Consider the following 16,257-nt stretch of genomic DNA (forward strand, 5'->3'; position numbering starts at 1 on the left):
TGACGTAGACATGACACACAGCATGCTACTGTAAACTGTCTACTGGAATTACTCCTGCCATGAACTTTGTTTGTCCATGACAATCATTCCATGGAAAATTTAATTGTAGCTAAAATAGAGAGACACACATGAATCCAAGAAAGTAAGACATGAGCAGCGTTAAAGAGAAGCACTTGTGTTGATTTTGCTATATTATAGAAGATATATTTTCAACTCATGTAACTGCAATTAGCAACTTTTCATACTTCACATCCCATATTTTATATTTTAGAGCTTATTTTAACACCTTATTGCTGCTTGTTGGTGCTCATTATTATTTTGCAATGCAATCACACTTTTTCTGCAGTCCACATGCCAACCTGGTGAAAGCAGTGAATGTCTTACTTGCAGATGGTGCAGACGAAGCAGGCAGGGTGGTAGGTCTTGCCCAGAGCAGTAACCACTTCTCCCTCAACAAAGTCCCCACAGCCATTGCAGCGGGTACCGTGCATGCGTTGGTAGTCCAGCGTGCACAGATAGTCTCCATTTTTCATGAAGAAGCCCCCCTGGGCAAGGTCACAGCCACATACTATAGGAGACACACAAATTGGCACTCAGTGAGCCAGGTCATTTAATGCTTTAAGGCGTTCAACCATCAAGGCTCACAACTTGTCCATGGCTCAGTGGCTTTCTTAACAACTGCTAGCCTGGAGTGTGTGAAATGGACGATGACTGGAAAATCACTGAAAAACACATATTAATAGCTCTGTGTGTACAATGGGAAGCAGAACGAAAAATCCTCTCATCAGCAGTGTTCACAGCCAGGCTATTAAAAAAAATCTTCTCGCTATGAAACATTGTTGCATTTAGAGTTCACGTCTATCAGTCTGCACTACTCTGGCAAGGCTTTTTTTCCCTTTAAAGGTTCAATGCAACAACAATTCGGCAATTGTCCAGCCCAGGAAATAACTGTGATCTGTTTTGGAAGATAACTTGCTCAAAATGTTTGGTACTACACTGATAGCCTACAACAAGCTTCCTTCTATTCAAATGTAACCTTGTCATCTACACAAACATTCAAAACTCACAAGGTAAGAAATAGAAATTCACAAACAACTGAGGTGTTTTGGTGTTTGTGTGACAAATAAAATATTTTTACTACTTGGAATTTGTATGGCTGACCTTTGTGTTGGCATTAAAACTGACTTAAATAATCATATGTGTGTAATAAAAAAAATCTGTGTGTATAAAAACTATCAGTTAAAGTAAGTATTTGTCTTTCATATAGTAGTCAGAACATAGTATTCACTTATTAAAGAACATTATTAGATTTTGTTTTAGGAATTCCAAACGTTACACTTTACATTAAACAGAACATCAGTCGTTGCAACATAATGAGAGAAGGTTGCACATTTTCATCATCAGCTTGCCCGTACGGAATATTTCAACCCTCCATAACAATCACTCAATCCGTGCAGTTCACCATTTTAGCACCGAAGAGAGAGCCTGCGAATTTAATAGCCCTTCGGAAATGCCAGAGCTAAGAGGGAAAATATTTTTGATGTTTGAGATAACTGCACCTAATCATTCTTATGCAATGAGGCACGCTAAATCCTGGGGATGAATGGGAGCGGGTGAGGGAGTGAATCAGGTTTAATTGCATTAAGACTCAGACATGATGAGATTAGCTTGTAAACTAAGTGAGTCAATAGGAAAACCAGCAGTGGAGATTTGATGTCCAGCTGCCCTGGCTTTTCAAAAGATACATGCCATTATGTAAAATGCCTTTTTAGAACCTCAGTGAGGTCGACTTATTGAATTGAAATGAAAATAACTGCAATGAAACAGAAACTTTTGTGCATTTAATGAAATTAAAGTGTACAAAAGGAGGCTATTTGGGATCCATCTGCAAAGGCATCTCTGAGTGTCAGAGCTCAGTCAGCCTGAGGATTACTACTAGTGAGGTTGGACACTGATAAAAGCATACATCCAATTAAAGCAAGGACCAGGACACCGAGTCTTTTGGCTACTAAAGCTGTACTAGTGTCTACTTTGGAAACCTTCTCATTATCCTTATCATGCTTTTATCACTCCTGTGGCATGCACATGTAAAGGACCGAATTAGGCACTAATCTCACCGTTTGCTTGTGTTATTCTAGGCTCTCGATGAAGTAAGCTAACTCTTAGCACTCCAGTCTTGGATTAACTACAAAGGTTTAAGCAGGGCAAGATCTGAGCTGGCCCGAAGGGAGATGGGTTGGTCAGCTGTGGGCGGCTACATAGTACTCATGCCAGAGTGCTAGAAACCTATCAGTAATAAAGCTTAATGAACAAGGATTTGCACTGTCTCTTGTCATAGTAGACAGGATGGCACTTTAATTGAACAATGCAGGTCTGAGAAGTGAAGACGAGTCATGCCACCATGCATCCGTCCAGTCGGAAGGTCACAGAAAGGACGTTGTGGCATTAAGGGACTCGACTGGTCCTATAGTTCAAACTTTGTATGGACGGGATGCATTCTGGGACAGTCAAGGAAGAAAGAACTGTTTATTTGCACTATCGTGCTTCCTGAGTACAAACAGTGAGGAAAATTCTTCATAACAAAACAAAAAAAAATCAAACCAGTTCATTAAGTAGCACAGACTGAATGAAAGGCAGCTAATGTCCTACTATTGTGACAGGATCAAATTAGCAGAGAATTTTAAAACTTCACACTTTGGCTGCCAATTTTCACATAACTCCCACATTTTTCTTCTCACGTTTAGTCTTAGTGGTATGAAAGATCATTTTTAAATTGTAAACACATGACTTATTTACTAACAACTGGTCTGTATTTTAATATTAAAGGCTTTCTGACATGGAATAAAGGTGAGCGAAATCACATGCAGTAAATACTAGTAAAGATATTTACTCATATATAATCCCCAAAGCAGTTTACTTCTTTACTGGAATTCTTGGTAACACTTTATAATATGGCACAGGAATAACTATGCTATAAATAAATTGAAGTAGTGTGTAGGCAATTTTAATTAATGCATAACTGCATGATTTTAACAAACAATATTTCCTTATTTTCCATCCTAAGTACATTATACTTTTTGGGACACATTAGAGAGTGGATTAATCTTTCATTTTTACATCTTTACTTTGTAACATCTCCATCTTTATTATTCACATCAAGCCAGCTTTTTAAAAATACAATCCTTTTGAAGGTTATGTTTGAAGTGTGGTTGAGGAGGAAAAAAAGATCATAATCAACATCAAAGGTGTAAAAAAAAAAATCTAAGAGAGGAAAATATTGTTTGTTTTTCTGCAAAATTGCTATGAAATTATGTACAAAATACTTCCATTGTACTCATGTAAAATACCGGAAGTTATGCAATACTTAAATTTACTTACAGTATTACTATTTCTTTGTTTCCCAACTTGTTATCCCCATATTCTAGCGTACCTAATTTATTTATTTGTAGGAAAATATAATTTGATTATAATTTCAAATAAAATATGTTGAAAATGTATTTATTGTATACTGTACCTTTACATGTGAAGCACTTGAGGTGAAAGTGCTTGTTCTGCACCCGGAGCACCTCGCCCTTACATGGCTGCCCACACTTGTAGCACTGAATTAGGGGCTTCTCTGTAGAGTGGTGGCGTGTGTCCTGCGCATGAGCCACTGCAAAAGAAAGCAGACACAATATCAACATTGCTGCTGAGCTGTAATGCTGATGAGCCACGGGAATTGCTAGACGTGGCAATCAATACGGTTTTTGTGACATTTCTTATAGTCAACAGTTAGTCAACATTAGCATGCTCGGCACAAGGGCCTGAATCTGCAACATCTCACAAACACCAGAGCTGAAGAACAAGTGCTCAGAGCCTGTCAGCGTAAAAAGAAAAGAAAAAGAATGACATTGAGCAGGACAGCGCAACTTTGGGTTCTTGGCCAGAGAGACTCTCTGGAGAACATCAGTCTAAATATAGTCTGTCTCCGTCAGTTGAGGATGGACAGTCAAAATGCTGAGGGGAGCAAGGCTTGGTAAATAGAGCACTAAAAGGGTATTGATAAAGACTGTTTCACTATTGAGTTTAATGTACTTTCATTCTCAAAGGAAAACATAATTTAGAGTTATGGACCATTTACTGTCTCTGGCTAGCTTATCGTCCCAATAATCATTTGACTCTTTTTGACATGTAAGCGCAAATAAAGCTAGAGTCCATCCGGCAATGGGGTCACACTAACTGCAGAACCAGTGACTTCTGAGACAACTCTGCCTGCTGACAGCATCTTTCCTGTTTGTGACATTGTTGCACTGGCAAATCTTTGGACAAACTGGCAGACACATAAACACTGACACAAAACCACCTGCTCCAGTAGATGTCTTCAGGACCACATTTTTGAATGAAAACACAGACATACACGCTTAGACTCACAAAGTAAAAACCAGCCTCTAATAAAACAGAAGAGACGTCACTTTTGCTGTGACTGAGTAACTCATTCTATAAAAGCCATGAATGAATAAAACAATGGTAGGCAGCAAATAACAGTTTTATAAAGGCAGCCACATGTCCATGATGTACTGACAGTGTACACGCATGAGGAGAAAGTGAGAATGTAAAGGAGCGGAGCCACTTTATAAAGGACACGAGTCTTTTAGTGCCGCTTGGAGCTTCATGTTTATGTCAACATTCTATCGCGCTCAAGATGACAATGTCAGCATTGCTGATGTTATAAAGGTGCATTGCTCACTATGTTAGCAAGCTTAGATTTATTGACTGTTAACGCATTCCTATACATTGGTGGTAATTAATATCAATTACTACCAATCACAAACACATGAAGGTCTTATGCAGTATACACCAAATATTCAAATTTGGATTAATTGAAGATTAACTGAATTAGATTAATTGAAAAAAGAGTGTTGGAACTACACTTCATGTCACTCCATTTAATCGTTATTATTAATCTAATGGCTCTCTTCCGTAGTTTCCTGTCCCCTCACCTCCATTTGTGGCAGATGGCTGCCTCTCCCAGAGCCTGGTTCTGCCTGAGAGTCTTCCTGTTAAAAGGCCGTTTTTCCTTCTCACTGTCGCCAAGTCTTTAGCTTACAATATAAAACACATTGAGGCGACGCAAGTCAGGGCAATCATAGGTAATTCCTATGGGAACCATGAATGTCTAGACCAAGAAAAGCGCCAGTCTATCAAAAAATGTTGGTTCTGTGGACGTGAAAATTGGGATGGTATCCGAGGATAACCAAACTCAGTGAGGCTCATCTTTAAGGCCATGAATGCCTATATCAACATTTAAAGCAATGGAACAAACTGAGAAACAGATTGAGATATTTCAGTCTGAACTAAAGTAGTGCAACCACAGCCTAACATGGCTATAACACACTTGTTGTTCAGCCTCAGATCTTAATGTACAAACACATTTAGACATCACGTTCTTGGTGTGAGGTATTTTGACCATCGTTAGAATTATATAAGGCTAGGCTATTAATGGCAAGCAGCACCAGCATTATTTTTAGATCCACAATGTATCAGCATGTGGCATTCCTCACTTAACACTTTGGGCATCCCTCTTAAAGACAGACGTTAATCTGCCACTATTGCACGGAACGTAAATACCGCTGCAGTGCCGCACTGCACACAGCTTATCAGCTGTTTGAAACCAGCAGATTATTTGACAGTCGGAAGCTTTAACTGGCAAGGAGGCTTTCGCTTTTCCTTCTTTTGTTACTTCTTTCTGTCTCTTTTTCAAACAAAGACATACCCACACAAATATGCAGAGTCACAGTGAGAACAGACATGAAAGGCTCTTTCCTCTTTCTGCTCTGCAGTAGATCATTAGTCTGCAAGGCTAAAATAAGACACCGCCAAAATAGCGAATACTGAAATAGTATCACGAACAATCGATGGTCTACCAAAGAAAGAGATTACTCTGTACTTCTGATGACTTGCCCTACCTTGTGTCCCATTATTTACGTTTAGACTGGCTTACTAATGTTTAAAGATGGCAGAAAAAGAAGTCCAATTTTTTTAAAAGGCATTTCAGCTATTTTTGATTTAAACTTGACCAAACCTTTATTGTGGCAACTCCTAAAAGGAATAACAACAACATAACATTATTCTATTTATAATGTATTTTGAAACACAAAGGTACAGAGTAGTTTTGAGATAACAGAAAAAAAAAGGTGGACTATGAGTGGAGGATCTTTCTCCTTGGTGTTTCTGATGTGATTACACTCAGCAGGACAATGACTCATTTCTGGGTGAACCAGACTACTGTAAGAGTAAACGGAGTCCCAGCAGCTCTGTATGTGACATTGCACCTCGATGGAAAAACAGAGGCCATCTGGGTAACCGCTCTCATGAAAAATATCCAATCCAATAAGTCAGCCTCAGGAACATGCTAGAACAACTTAAAGGCCAATTCCATTTCCTGTTCTTTCTTTCTTTTTGGTCGCATTTACTCGTACCAGAAGTAATAACACTGTGCTCATGAAGGAAACTGACAAGTTTTAGTAGCATAAATCAAATGAGGAGGAAATTTTATATATAATTGTATATTTCTAACGATGGTCTAAATGCTAGCTGATCAGGCCAAATTGTACAAAAACTGACAAATGAAGTAACTACAATGACACAAAACCAAGAGCTAGTTTAATACTTTAACTTAATGTTAATCAAATCAAAAATAACTAAATACCTAAGTCAAATATCAAATGAACAAAATAAAAAAAACATTTAAAGTTGCTGCATCTCCAAACACCCCCATTAGCACTTCCTCTGTTTGGGAATGCTACATTCCAAGGCTCATCTTTTGTTTATTTGACACATGACCTTAGCTGCCGGAAGCCTCACAAGTGAAATGTGTGTCAAAAATGAAGATAAGAAAATGTGTTCTACAAAGTACTGGTACATGAGGTTGCTGACTGTGCCAGCACAGCAGGTTACTGGCTTTCTTTTTAGCAATCAAAACAACTTTCATAATGTTGCTATAAAACAAAATAGTAAATCAGCAAGATGTCATGTGATTTTAAAGGCTTAACCTTTAAAACTTGATTCATTAATAACTTAAGAAAGGTACAACGAGCTGTAAACACAGAAATGTCATACAAACATCGTTCAAGTTAAGATTCAACAATTAGCATACTTGACTACCATATCATTTTACGGATAAAGGCCCAGTAGTTAAATTGTAACAAATTAATTGCTTTTTTTTCAATCCCTATCCCAGCTTTATTAAAGGTGCCTTCAAACAAACCCAATATTTCACACACTTTGCAATGACTTAAGTCACTGCTAGCACTAGCAAGCTAGCTAAGACCACCCAAAGTAGAAAGAAGTTAACTTTGGAGTTACTGAGAATCCCTACCTGAGAGCACCTACCTCTCCAAAATCAAGCTACATTAGCAAGCTAGCCTGTAACCTGTCTACTAGGCCTACACTAAAATGTTCTGAACTCTCAATCAAACTTCAACAAAAAGCCACTTCAGCAAAAAGTGTCTGTACTACTTCAGGTTAATCTGTGTATTGCTGCCTTTTATAGTTGGCATAATGGTGCAGTGGATAACACTGACCTCACCAGCTAGCATGACCGCTAGGCTAATTTGTGAGTCTTGCTTAAAGAGTATAAAATAGGCTTGAATGACTGCATGGCAAAAATGTGGCTATGACTGTGGCTTAGACTGTGAATGCAACTTTATAAATGCAACTGCAGTACATCATTGAATTTTGACTTGTGTTTTTTTATACATCAAGGCTGACAAAAAGGTGCAATATGAGATTTGTTTTTAGTTCCTGTTTGTTCAACAGACGTGGCTCTTGAACTATTATACCTTGGCATTTGGGGCTGTATTTATTGCCTAAAATGATTACGGATGGTGATAATTCCTTGAATATGTTAATACAAGTTAGACCTTTCACATTACACAGGCATTGAACCAGCGTGGTGATAAAAATATTCAACAGAGCAGCTTTAAAGTAGATATTTTGATTTGATGCCAGTTTCTATTTTTAACGTTTCATAGTGTTGCGTTGTCAGTGGGAGACAGCCCGGCACGGAAAAGTCAACACTGCTAACGTCATAACAGGTTGACAGAAATCCAAGACAGATGTTTGAATCCCATGCACAGAGGATCTAAACGCTGAGGTTTGGAAGGGAATCCATAAGCGCTGTGTTTTTCCAACTTTACCCCGCCTCTGCCCCGCTCTGTAAAGTACTGCCTTTGCCTGAGTAGTGGCTGCACAGAGGGGGTTAGGAAAAAATGAAGCTTCAGACGGGTACTCTACATGGCATTTCATTAAAACTTAAGAACCCTGCACAAAAAAGGCTGCTAAATTATATGAAATGCTACAGATTGGCTCATTTACAAGATTTGTCCGGACATAAAGCGCCTTACTGAGGGGCTTCTTTCAAACATTTAGCAGTCCTGTATACATTCATAACTCCAAGTCTATAAAAGCATGAGTTCAGCATCTTGGCATTTTAACAGATCCATTATTGAGTCTTTAGAAGTTCATGTGACAGCAGCAAGATGCTGCTCGAATATATATTATATAATGCTATAAATAAGTAAGTATGCAGTACATGAAGCAACCTCAGCACAGAGCAACTTACTGTAAAATATATAGTAGTACAGTTTTTCCAACTGCTGATCGCATTCCTCATTCTGGGCTGGATGTGTTGGCTATGCTGACAGGGTGAGCTGTCCTGCCTCATCACCAGAGGATGAAGTGACTGATATTAGCCTAAGCACACAATGAACGCATGCACACACACACACACACACACACACACACACACACACACACACACACACACACACACACACACACACACACACAGTAGTGAGGGAACAATAACCAGCAGAGCATCCCAAAGCCAGGCCCAGAGAAAAGGGGGCTGCTCTCTCCATATTCAACCCCCACCCCAGCCCATTTAAGCTAAGTCTAGCTGTGTTGGCAATAATAAAGCCTGAAGATTATACTCAGAAGGGAAGTGAGAAAGGTCCTCATGAATCCCCCGAGGACAGATGTTTTTCTGTAACACGTGCCTCGGCCTCGCTGGCTAATAATAATGGAGCGGGGCTGTTGACAGAGAGCGTAGGATTTGCTGAAGAAGCTTCAGACTTTGTTGCTTTCATTTCCTGCCTTCATAGACCCCGAGGTATGCAAAACCATAGTAGAACTTTGGAAATGCGCTGGGAGAGGGGGAATTGAATTAAACAATAGATGAGAGAGCGAGATGAAAAGATCTAATAGAATATTCAGTCGCTCCCTCTCCCTTTGTTACTGTAAGACTCGCAGACACAAGAGTTTTCAGTAGAGACAAACAGCAGCCATAAGGGAAAGCGTGTGCGTTTGTAGAGTATCATACACTAGACAGAGGGACACACTGAGGGGGGGGCAAAGGCAGTCATCTCCACTCCTTGTGCCCATGCCAGTACTTGAGTCCCCAGATCTTCATAGGCAACAAAAACACACACATAGTGCTGCCGAGTACAACCCGTTTTGGATGGAATATTCTGGGAGGGGGGGTCTGACCCAAGATTAACATCAAAGGCACAAAATATGCCAATGTGCGGTGGGACGTGTGCCTGTTTGGGGGAAGGGCATGTGGGGGTCTTTATCGCTCAGACATAACAAGGAGCTCTTAACCCTCCCCTCCATGAATATGTATGGTGGTATCCAGCACTTCCACACCCCTCTGCCCCACCATCAGCACCCCAGACAAAGCACTTCAAACGCAGGGCACAAATTGCAGGGGGGGAGTCCTATCGGCCTCCACCAGACCCCCTCTTTAAACCTTTAATAACTAATCCTCAGGGACCTGAGCTTGAAATAATGATCTGCACTCTGTGGTTGAACGCCACAGTGCAGTTCATTGCAGATCATTTGTTGTTGAGCAGGTACACAATTATAATAGAGAGAGACTCGGAGCACAGTTGCTTATCAAGAAGGAGACAATGGAGGCTTTATAAACTTCAAAGCTCCTCGTGATTGTGAATCTGATGATGACTTTGGGTCTTTGCCTCTCAATGACAGCCCACGAAGGCCCCGCACTCCTGTCGTGTTTCCTGGGATAATCACACTGATTGATGCCTGGCAGGGAGGATGTTTGTTGACTGGCAGAATATATGACTACACTCTGCATTCTTCCATGTGACTCTCACCCACGTCACTCGTGTTGTTTCAGCGTGTATATTTTGGGTCAGTGGCCATCTCTTCCTGGCTGACCACTTATCTCATCTGTGTATTCTAGTCTTGTGTGCCAGCTGTACAAACAGCGAGTGTCTGTGAGAGCCTGTGCTGCACTCATGTCTGCGAAAGGGTTTAGCTCCTCTTTCAGGGGCTAGACACTGGCAAGCTTCAAAGATGAGGCACCACTGCAGTTGTCTGCAGCAGAAGCAGCACTCTGCAAAATCACTAGAGGCAGCCACAAAGGCACATGACATTAGACTTTCATGTCAAGAGGAAATCTTCACACTTTGTAAGAAAAAGTGGTGGGAGTTGGCGTTTCATGAGGCAGGTGACATACAGTGGGGCAAAAAAGTATTTAGTCAACCACCGATTGTGCAAGTTCCCCCACTTAAAATGATGACAGAGGTCAGTAATTTGCACCAGAGGTACACTTCAACTGTGAGAGACAGAATGTGAAAAAAAAATCCATGAATTCACATGGTAGGATTTGTAAAGAATTTATTCGTAAATCAGGGTGGAAAATAAGTATTTGGTCAATAACAAAAATACAACTCAATACTTTGTAACATAACCTTTGTTGGCAATAACAGAGGTCAAACGTTTACTATAGGTCTTTACCAGGTTTGCACACACAGTAGCTGGTATTTTGGCCCATTCCTCCATGCAGATCTTCTCAAGAGCAGTGATGTTTTGGGGCTGTCGCCGAGCAACACGGACTTTCAACTCCCGCCACAGATTTTCTATGGGGTTGAGGTCTGGAGACTGGCTAGGCCACTCCAGGACTTTCAAATGCTTCTTACGGAGCCACTCCTTTGTTGAGTGTGTTTTGGATCATTGTCATGTTGGAAGACCCAGCCTCGTTTCATCTTCAAAGTTCTCACTGATGGAAGGAGGTTTTGGCTCAAAATCTCACGATACTTGGCCCCATTCATTCTGTCCTTAACACGGATCAGTCGTCCTGTCCCCTTGGCAGAAAAACAGCCCCATAGCATGATGTTTCCACCCCCATGCTTCACAGTAGGTATGGTGTTCTTGGGATGCAACTAAGTATTCTTCTTCCTCCAAACACGACGAGTTGAGTTTATACCAAAAAGTTCTACTTTGGTTTCATCTGACCACATGACATTCTCCCAATCCTCTGCTGTATCATCCATGTGCTCTCTGGCAAACTTCAGACGGGCCTGGACATGCACTGGCTTCAGCAGCGGAACACGTCTGGCACTGCGGGATTTGATTCCCTGCCGTTGTAGTGTGTTACTGATGGTGACCTTTGTTACTTTGGTCCCAGCTCTCTGCAGGTCATTCACCAGGTCCCCCCGTGTGGTTCTGGGATCTTTGCTCACCGTTCTCATGATCATTTTGACCCCACGGGATGAGATCTTGCGTGGAGCCCCAGATCGAGGGAGATTATCAGTGGTCTTGTATGTCTTCCATTTTCTGATGATTGCTCCCACAGTTGATTTTTTCACACCAAGCTGCTTGCCTATTGTAGATTCACTCTTCCCAGTCTGGTGCAGGTCTACAATTCTTTTCCTGGTGTCCGTCGAAAGCTCTTTGGTCTTGGCCATGGCGGAGTTTGGAGTCTGACTGGTTGAGGCTGTGGACAGGTGTCTTTTATACAGATGATGAGGTCAAACAGGTGCCATTCATACAGGTAACGAGTGGGGGACAGAAAAGCTTCTTACAGAAGACGTTACAGGTCTGTGAGAGCCAGGGATTTTCCTTGTTTGAGGTGACCAAATACTTATTTTCCACCCTGATTTACGAATAAATTCTTTACAAATCCTACCATGTGAATTCATGGATTTTTTTTTCACATTCTGTCTCTCACAGTTGAAGTGTACCTCTGGTGCAAATTACTGACCTCTGTCATCATTTTAAGTGGGGGAACTTGCACAATCGGTGGCTGACTAAATACTTTTTTGCCCCACTGTACATGTGATGATGGCTACGGTCAGCTGGGCTTCTGACGCAATTTGGCACAGGAAGCATGAGGATGAGGGTAAAAGAATGAGCTCGGCCTATAAATGTACACAAATCTCAGGCACGTGTAACTCAAGCTCAGACTATCTAAGGTACACATGGACCCAATAAATTACAAACTATTTCAAGGTTATTTTTGGCTTTGAAAATAGGGCAGCCGCCTGCAAGCAGACAAAACGCTAACACTGCAATCCCTTGATTGTGATTCATCTTTCTGAGCATACAGTGTAATTCAGTATTGGCTCAGCTGTGCGTCCTGATGGTACCGAGCCCACCTGGCCTCAGACAGGTTGTCTTATGAGATCCCGGGAGAATACACGATGAAAGCTTGGGTTGCAAAAACATTCTGATAGCTTCCTCTTAAGAGGAATGAAAAACTAGAGGACCCTGGACAAGCTTTCTGTCACCGACAAAGCCCACAATGGAACAGGAAGGTAGTGAGTTAAGTCTACGGAAAAACTTTCAGAAGGGAGATGAAAACGTGGCAGCCAGAGGTTACGGATGTTCTGCCAGCACAGGGACTTGGTGGTGAGAGCCGTTTTACTCGTGGCCCAGTCAAATCCACATGAAGGGAAACAGCTCCAGAGCTGGACACCGCCTCCAGCCACGAATGTGCTGTCAGATGCATACTCACATCTGACTAAAAAAAAGAAAAAGTCTTTGCACATGTTGTTTATTTTGGTGGTGGAAATATTTTCAGGAAAAAGACAGAATTATGATGAACTATGTTTGGCTACACAAGCATGCACTGCACAACTGGAGACATGCCTCAGTGACTTATTACTATGATCTTAACATCCAGTCCATTAGGTTTAAAGTGTAACACCTTGTTTTGTATAGTATAGTGATGAAGTGTGATGGATATACACTGCGTTTGAAAGTTACAGACTCGTTCCCGGTACAAAAGCTACTCCAGTTTGAGTTCAGTTAGTCATCTGCTCCTTGGCAGAGCTTTCACCGCTCCTCTAAATATTTTTAAACAGGAGATTTTCTTTACTCTAGAAAGCTGTCTTCGCTGCTGCTCGCCTTGAGTCATGCTGACAACGGTCAACCTCACGAGCGCATGCCCCGGCAAATTGCAGGGAATGTTAATATCTCTAAACGACAACCCCTGACTTCGCTTCGTTCTGCCCACACAGCCGGGCGACCTCGGTAATAGGTGGAAACAATCATCTTTTTCTTTCAACAGGACACTATGAATGGGGCCACAGCTGACAACAATGGAGTGTACCTTTTAGATGGTCACCATGGCAACGGCTGCAGACAGAGAGAGAGAGAGAGAGAGAGAGAAAGAGAGAGAGAGAGAGAGGGAGGGAGAGACAGAGTGCAGGTCCACAGCTCTGCGCAGTGTGCCTCCCTACACTAGTGCTCCACTTTTCGTCTCTACGTTACCTCGCTATTTAGCCTCTTTATAAAGATGAACTGTTTAATCCCAGAACTATGACCCTGAAGGTTTTAATTGACAAGCTCCTATATGACAAGCCAGATGCTGTACATTTACATAAAGCCTGATGCAGCCAAATTAAGCAGACTCCAACCCAGGCAGCAGCAGCAGCAGCTAGAGAATATCGACAAGGGCGTAGCATGTTCAAGTCTGCTTCTCTGAGGGAACATGTTGATGTGCTAGAGATGCACATTTAGACTGAGCTGTTAGTCATACTTCTTCCAAGCAACACACACCCACATAGAGAAAACCACCCCCATATTACCACATCATATGTCTAAATCTCTAAAAATAATCAAATCGGAAATCAGAAATTTAGTCCAGTCAAATCGAATTCAGCGAGACACAGGAGTTTAAAGCCAAATGGACGTACTGCACGTCTATACGGTCTGCAGACAGTCAACAGCACGACAGGCAAAACAAATCCCGTAATAACACACTCATGACAACCTCACACATGCATACACACACACACAGTCATGACCGCTGGAATACCTTTTTCTTTGACCATGACCATTGGAATCCAGGTATATCCGCACCAGAAAAGGCTCTGAAGATCAATCACCAGAAACACCCGAGCTGCTAGATCCCTTTTTTTAGTCAAGACTGGAGCACAAAAAAGAAAGCCAAAGCACCAGAGAGAGGGAGAGAGAGAGAGGTGTGGGCGCTGCTCAGCGCTCCTCTCAAAAACAGCTACAGCGTGGGGTTTGCCTCCCGACTGCCTGTTTTCCTCCCATCCCTCTCCTCCTCCTTTCCCCCCCTCCACACATCCTCCTCCCTCCTCTTCCCCTATTGCTCCCTCTCTCAGCCTCTCTGTTGTGTCAGCCGCCTCCTCATTGCAGCAACCAGGTGGCTGCTGATGCTTCTGTGTGACCAAAACAGTAACCCCCCCCCAAAAAAGAAAAATCCCCACACCTGCTCACATGTAATGACACAGATTTTTTCTTCTTTTTTCCAGTTGTAAAACCTTATTTCTAACTGTCCTCCATTCCAAATTGGGTGGTGTACTGCGATTTATCAATACCCTGAAATGCAAATAAATCTATTCCACAAGTAAGAAGTTCAACATTGAATTATTCTGAAAAAGCACCCCCTTATCACTGTGCTGTACAACAGACACTTCAGCAAAGACTGTGTTTCAGTACAACAGGGCAGCAGGTGGTGATCAATGACTTTTTACAGTAAGGCAATTAGCCTGCTGTGCTAAAAGAGTGGCTCACTGAAAACTTTCAGTATTTGACAGATGTATTAAAAAAAGCAGACCACAACAGCTTTAAAAGCAACTAAGTAAAAGGCTGACTTCTTTGGAAGTATGTTTTTGGACCAGTAAAGCCAACCTTAATTAGAGTGTGAGCCTTAACTGCTAAAAATCTCAGTGATCATGAGGGCAGCAATGCAAAGACCAAAACGGGCCATCTAAGGTTGAAGGTTAAACTTCCTGTGATCGCGAACACGAGCGCTGTATTAATATCTTTGGAACTCCAGTCCCCTGGAATCCAATTACACAGAGCACAGGAGAGCATGTTCTAGCTAGATGAACATACCGGCTCTTATATCATCTGCCGCTTAAGTAACCATATGAAAAAAATGACTCTATGAATGAAGTGGCACCTCTGTGATAAAAAAAAACAAAAAACCCTGCAAAATAAACAAGACTCCCATCTGCTAGAGATGCGACAACATGCAAAAACAAGAAAAAAATGTATGCACGTGTGTTATGTAACTGAAGTGACACGTTTTGTTGTACTAAAAAGAAACCGCATCAAATATATGGAATTATTTTGGAATACTATTTCACTCAGAGCTGACAAACTAGGGTATTAATAAAGTTTCTTATTTGCTATACGGAAAATTTAAAAAGTTCTACTGATGCCCAAGGTGCCAGTCCAGTGTTTCTAGAAACAACAGGGTGGAAAGATTATGACTTCAAAAGTAACTCAGCAGAAATTAGGGACCAAATTTGGTTACTGATCAATCCGTATCCCTATGGCTATGTGCGAGGAACAGCTTTTCATCAGCACTGCCACTGTAATTCCTAATGCAGGCAGCTTATTATGCATGCAGAATGCATTCGCCTACTGCAGTGTAAACTGTGCCACCTTCTGGAAACCAATCATCGTACCACAGTTTCCACGGGGCGTTTTCTCCTCATCAAACAAACGGGCGACATGCCAGGGAGGCAAATGGTATAAATAGTTGCCGGACGTTACTCCGAGCACTCCACCCTTTTTTATTGTAAAGAAAGGGAAATATGTCATAAGTGTATGATAATTAAAACAAAAATAAAATCCAGTAAAAACTAAAAGAACACTACGAGGTTTGCAGTCCACCTACTAACTGCTAAATGCAGCACAAAGACATCCTGTTACTGCTCCTGCTGTAGTGGACCTATTATCATCTTGACTCTTTTAATAATCTCTGTAGGAGCTGCAGGACAATCATGGTACAATAGGCTTGCCAGGAGCAATTCCTGAGGAGCAAAGCCTATTATCCATGGATGAAAGGTTTCTGCTGTATTTGGCGCACCTATGGATGATCCATGTCTGACTGTCAATTAATAACAAGCCTGTAAATTAGCAGGTTAAGTGCTGTTATCATCTGATACGAGCATTTCATAGTAATTTGTCTTATGGGTTCAGACCACA

The 16,257-nt window shown here is 41.5% G+C and overlaps 1 protein-coding gene across 4 annotated transcripts in view; it reads right to left on the bottom strand.

Moving 5' to 3' along the window:
- ablim1a (actin binding LIM protein 1a) overlaps positions 1-16,257 on the bottom strand; it is a 40,547-nt gene that overhangs the window by 19,940 nt on the left and 4,350 nt on the right. For all 4 annotated transcript variants that reach the window (XR_014877471.1, XM_085182087.1, XM_085182085.1 and 1 more), the window contains exons 2-3: positions 3,515-3,652; positions 385-568 (exon numbers count right to left, since the gene is read on the bottom strand). Coding sequence is in view for 3 of the 4 variants with exons in the window: in XM_085182087.1 (XP_085038213.1) it covers positions 385-568; positions 3,515-3,652 (322 nt within the window). In the remaining variant the exon portion in view is untranslated. The remainder of the gene's footprint in view (positions 1-384; positions 569-3,514; positions 3,653-16,257) is intronic.

Source organism: Neolamprologus multifasciatus, chromosome 13 (genome assembly GCF_963576455.1).
Source record: "Neolamprologus multifasciatus chromosome 13, fNeoMul1.2, whole genome shotgun sequence".
Lineage (NCBI taxonomy): Eukaryota > Metazoa > Chordata > Actinopteri > Cichliformes > Cichlidae > Neolamprologus > Neolamprologus multifasciatus.